The 5,106-nt window shown below is 43.7% G+C and overlaps 1 protein-coding gene across 1 annotated transcript; it reads right to left on the bottom strand.

The window, feature by feature from the left end:
* Window positions 1-976: 976 nt before the first annotated feature.
* rpia (ribose 5-phosphate isomerase A (ribose 5-phosphate epimerase)) lies at window positions 977-4,633 on the bottom strand. Its single transcript, XM_037241594.1, has 9 exons — window positions 4,265-4,633; window positions 3,798-3,858; window positions 3,093-3,148; window positions 2,959-3,018; window positions 2,624-2,688; window positions 2,471-2,539; window positions 2,233-2,374; window positions 1,885-1,984; window positions 977-1,790 (listed from the first exon to the last, which is right to left on the bottom strand). Exons 1-9 carry the CDS (start codon window positions 4,319-4,321, stop codon window positions 1,693-1,695), a joined length of 708 nt encoding a protein of 235 aa, XP_037097489.1. The 5' UTR covers window positions 4,322-4,633; the 3' UTR covers window positions 977-1,692.
* Window positions 4,634-5,106: the final 473 nt, after the last annotated feature.

The following is a 5,106-nucleotide window of genomic DNA, read 5'->3' as shown; positions in this document are numbered from 1 at the left end:
ACTTGCTTTCTTTGGGGGCATGATTAGGGGTTAATACAATCCTCAAAGTAACGAAAATACAATAACGAACGGAGTCAGTCGGCATCCGGGCCGCGCGGTCGGGTTTTCTCGGGTCCTTTCGGCTCATCTCGCGAGGTTCGACCTCCGAATTTTGTTCGACAACCGAAGCAGAAAATCTCGAATTTTTCGTTCGAATTCTAATTTGTTCGAGAACCGGGACGTTCGAAAACCGAGGTTTGACTAACATTATTCGAAAACGAAACGAAAATGAAACGAAACGGCATTATATGTACTTTTCGAAAGTAAAAAAACGTTTTTGTTTCTTTAATTTATTTGCATTTTATTAAACCTACAAATGTGTCAGATCATTTTGCCGGACATGGTTAATAATGAAAAAAGTTCATAACTAAGGAATATTTTATTTGCAAAAGTCCAACGTTATCATTAAATACAAATACACATGTATGAAAAAAAAATCGAAATGCTCTCTGGTATTGTTCAGGGCGCCGGACCAAATGTGGAGGTGGGCCGTATTCGGCCCGCGGGCCGTAGTTTGGAGACCAATTCTCCAGAGAATGGCTTTCATCAAACATCTAGGCTAATGTAGGAAGAGGTTACCACCACCTTCCCCATCAGCAGCAGCACAGACAGCACCTCTACCTGCACCCTTGTGTTTTTTAACTACTATAAGTATTTTCAATAAAAATATACAAACATTGAAAAATTATTTGCTCGACTCGATTATTCGTTTGCAGTAAAGTAAAATCAATAAAAAGAAGTTGGCGGAGAGGGCGGGATTGATTCTAGCGGGTTGGACTGTTTCTGGAGCAGCTTCACCCAGTGGTTCTGCAGCGAGCAGCCTGGATATTTGGGCTTAGAAGCGCTGTCGGCTTCACAGCGCCACACAGGCGAATGACGTTGCACTCATGCCTCACCAATCAGTGTTACAGATTGAACATCTTCTATAACAAGAAAGTCAAATATGACATGATTAAGTTTATTTGAAAAGTTAGAAGCAGGCACATGCATGATTTTGGTCACATTCCTGAAAAAGAAAGAGTAGGCGATACAGTGAAAATCATTTGTCACAGTCACATTGGAATGATTCAAATGCTGATACAAAATATGGACTTTGGTGTACATGCCGATGTAATGATGGCATAAGGGTTGCGTGAGACGTGGGGACACAAGAAGAGATACGTGAGCATACATGGTTTAGGTATGATGACATTTCGCTGTCTTCATTTGACTTCCTTCAAAACACAACAGCAGCTTCGATGTCAAGGCACATGGGTACATATTCTCTTGTGTGCTCCAATCGAAAAAGATGCACAGCTGGCAATTTGGGTGGCTGCCGGCAAAACATAACAGTTGGACATCATTTATCTGTCTATTGTAAGCTTTAAAAAAATAAAAATAAAAAAATCTCATCGGTCAGTGTGGACGGGAGAATCAGTGAAACGAAATGATGCAAGCACAAATGGGAGATTATGGCCCGTCCGATACATTGCGTCCAATCAAGTAAAATCATATTCAATTAATCTGTAAGTAAAAACACGTTGCATTTTAAAACGTCTTTTCCAGAGTTAATACTCCCAGAGTTAAAAGCTGTGTCAACTGCCCACATCAGACTCCTGATGAGTCAAATGGTGTTCCAAAAGGAAGTAGCGAGATGAGCCCCAGACGGCGGCGTCAGTTGACGGGCGCGTTCCTTAGCAGCACGCGGCCGTCTTCCATGCCAAAGTAGGCGCGCTCTGCCATGCCCACAAACAGTCCCGTCTCCACCACCCCTGCGGATGACACCAGAGGGTCCGATTAACAAATAACGTGGTTGCACAAGTGTGCTGTTCTAGAAGCCTGTTCCTGACATTCACCGGACCTGACCTGGAATCATCTTGATGGCTACGTTGACATCCTTCCAGCGATGAATGCGCTCAAACTTCCAGTCCAGGATAAAGTTGCTGTTGTCTGTCACCACAGGACCCTGACACAGCCACAAAGTAGAGAACATAGCTCAATTTCCACCAAGTGTTGAGTATTAGCACAGTTTGTGTGGCTAAGCTAACCGTTGGTGAGACAGCAAAAAAGAAAGGTCTTGCTTCAAAATTGTGTCATTGCATGTTGTATGTTACGTGGCAAAAGTATGACTCGTATCAATGATTTCTTAAGAAAGTCTTGCAAATTGCATCAAACAGGCCCATTTTTTGATAAATGTATATATATTTTAATTACAGCTTTAGCGACACCCATCCTCAAGTTGACCTCTCCTCCAAAAAGTTGGACGATCTTCCGGGAGACGGGCACGTGGGCCATGGGGACCACCTCGACGGGAATGCCCTTCTTCCACTGCTGGCCCAACGCTTTAGAGTCCTTCCTGAGAGACAATCGGCGGGCATTTTGAGAAATCCCAGGATCAATAACGGCTCTTCTTTATGGTGTCATCTTGAAAGACGCCATCTTGGATCCAAACCTGTAGTCGGCGATGACAACAAAATGGCGGGCACAGCTGGCCACGATCTTCTCCTGAGTCAAGCAGCCGCTGACAAAGAAAATGTGGTCGACTTTTGTGAGGAAAAAAGAGCCAAAGGACGCACAGGAAGCAGCTGTGCGAGGGGGAACTCACCCGCCGCCTTTGATCAGGGTCAGATCGGCGTCCACCTCGTCCGCCCCGTCGATGGCGACATCCAGCTGAGCGCAAGAGGGACAAACAAGTTCAGGAGCGCGACAACAATGTCAATGCCTCCAGGTAGTAGGAGTCTCTTTAAATGTCGGACAACGTAGTCTGTTGTTCAGGGTGTTTTTTTAGATTCTTTGTTCTGCTGCTGGTTACATTTAAATTTGTTTTATTGAGAATACTTGTGGGGAAAAAACACATGCGCAAGCGTTCTGGTTACACTTTTCCACGAGGTGGAAGTCAAAGACGTGTCTGCCTTGTCAACACGATGGCGTTGGTCATACCTCAGGGTGCCTGTCCAGATCCGATAGCATCAGTCCGTGCTGCACAATCAGCTGGCGGGCCTGAAGGACCACAAACATGGCCAATCAACAGAAATGCTACATTAGGTGGAAAGCCAAAGAAAAGCCAAATTAACCTGGAAGGAGGTGGGCACACAGGTGATGTTCAGCTTCTCCTCCCGCACTCTCTCCGCTAGAAAGAAAACATTGAAACACTCAAACACACGTTGCTTAAAAAAAAAATTCAGACACATTACCATTAACATTGCGGGCCAAGAACCAGGGGAGTGATGTTTATTCTTGTCTTTCAGAGAAATTAAGAACTTTTTGGAGGGACTCAACATGTCAGACAACTTGCCAATGTTTGGTCCCCAAGACAAGACCCCCACCCAAACGCACTCGCTTGAAAAGAATACATAAAGACATCAGCCTCGGGTATTTGGTTCAAATTCAACCAGTCGCCCAGAAACTGGCTGCATCTATTGTGACAGTCGTGCACAAAGTCTCAAAGACCCTTGCCTGGAACTGAACATGAAGTCCGCCATTTTGGTTTGCAGCTACCATTTTGTTTGACAACTTTCTGGGTCAAAAACGTCCCAGTGAAAATGTGAAACTTTTTTATCTACGCCATTTAACGTGGGTCGATTGGAGAATCCCAAGGCTCCTGGAAATATTTAAGACTAAAAAAAATGCCCCAGACTCCAATCAACCTGTAATTGGGTGGACAGGACTCATGCTTGGAATTGAACAGAACATTCATTTCGGTTTGAAGCAGCCATTTTGGGTGAAATCCCTACTTTCAGAATTGATATTCTTTATTTTCAGTATGATAATTCACTCACCAAGTCTGTGCACTGCGTAAACGATGGTCGAGCCACTGCCGACTCCAACCACCTGATTGTTCTGTTGGACAGCAAATAAATTCATTCGAAATAATTGGAATTGATTGCACGAATGTTGACTTTCGAACTGTTTTTTTATGGGGGGGGGGGGGTCCAGCATTAAGAAAGAGTTGTGTTTAGTCCAAACATACCTTTGGGCATTAAAGTCCAAACGAGGCAGAAAAAAATAGGAGTATGTAAACGTTTTGTATGCATCTAACTGTCTCCATGTTGGGTCGTGTGGCAGATTTAGATAGACATGGCAACAAACCTCTGAAATCTGATTTGACCAAATAGTCTTCATGGGTTTGTTTTGTCTTGATGGCTAATTTTGCTAGCCGAGCCAGAACGTGCAGCTATAGAGCGGCTGCTAATTCAAATCGTTCATGTGTGGACAATGATCATAGTAAACATGTCCAAGCCCATACCTGCACGTGGTTGTCCACCGCGGTATAGGCGGCTTGTTTCTTCGCCTCCTCGGCCATGTTAACAACACGTGCTTGTCTAGGGACCGCTGGCGAGGACAAAACCACAACGACGGGACGCAGAAAAGATGTGTCAGGCAGGCGGGATTTTAGTAACAACTCTCCAACCCCGAAAATTCACGAAAATTCATAAGACCAGCCCACAAACACCCAGCTCCCTTTCAAAATAGGCTCGGCACGCAGCATTTCCGCGTTTTGGGGTCTTGCAGATTGCAAACTTCCGGTCGCTAGGCTAACGCGAGGCTAGCAGCAGAGAAAAATGTACATGACGCGAGACCAGTCAATACGCGATCTGCGACCCTTGCGCCTCGTGGAGTCGCGGTAGTTTTCGATCCAAGATGGCCGACCTTCTGCGCATGCGCCTCACAATGCGCAATTTATTTGGGGTATGGAGTCGAAGAAAGCGGAGGCCACTTGTAATCAGCGTGAGGTATTGGCAGCTTAGCATTACGTTAGTCGTTTGCTGATCCACAAAGAAAAGACAAAACAGCCCATACGGTACTACTTTTTATTTGGCAACAGCTTGAGATAGTGTCTTTTTTCATACACACACATACACACACACATATATATATATATATATATATATATATATATATATATATATATATATATATATATATATATATATATATATATATATATATACACATGTACATGTACTATGTAATAAACCAACACATTCTTTTTTTAGATATTTTTAGATATTTTTTTACATCATATTCCAGCCATCTTACAAATATAGCTGCTCTTTTTCCCACAACAGAAAAATGACTCAATGAAAC

The sequence above is a fragment of the Syngnathus acus genome, chromosome 22 (assembly GCF_901709675.1).
Source record: "Syngnathus acus chromosome 22, fSynAcu1.2, whole genome shotgun sequence".
Lineage (NCBI taxonomy): Eukaryota > Metazoa > Chordata > Actinopteri > Syngnathiformes > Syngnathidae > Syngnathus > Syngnathus acus.
The sequence above is the reverse complement of the archived record's forward strand: the minus strand, read 5'-3'. Positions and strand labels throughout refer to the sequence as shown.

What these genes read in the sequence shown, in the direction of transcription:
- rpia (XM_037241594.1), bottom strand. Translation starts at nt 4,321, where the DNA reads ATGGCCGAGGAGGCGAAGAAACAAGCCGCCTATACCGCGGTGGACAAC. An exon ending in GGATGGGTGTCGCTAAAGCT is followed by an intron (nt 1,985 to 2,232) that starts GTAATTAAAATA and finishes TGGCTGTGTCAG; the next exon opens with GGTCCTGTGGTGACAGACAA. An exon ending in AGCCATCAAGATGATTCCAG is followed by an intron (nt 1,791 to 1,884) that starts GTCAGGTCCGGT and finishes TGTCATCCGCAG; the next exon opens with GGGTGGTGGAGACGGGACTG.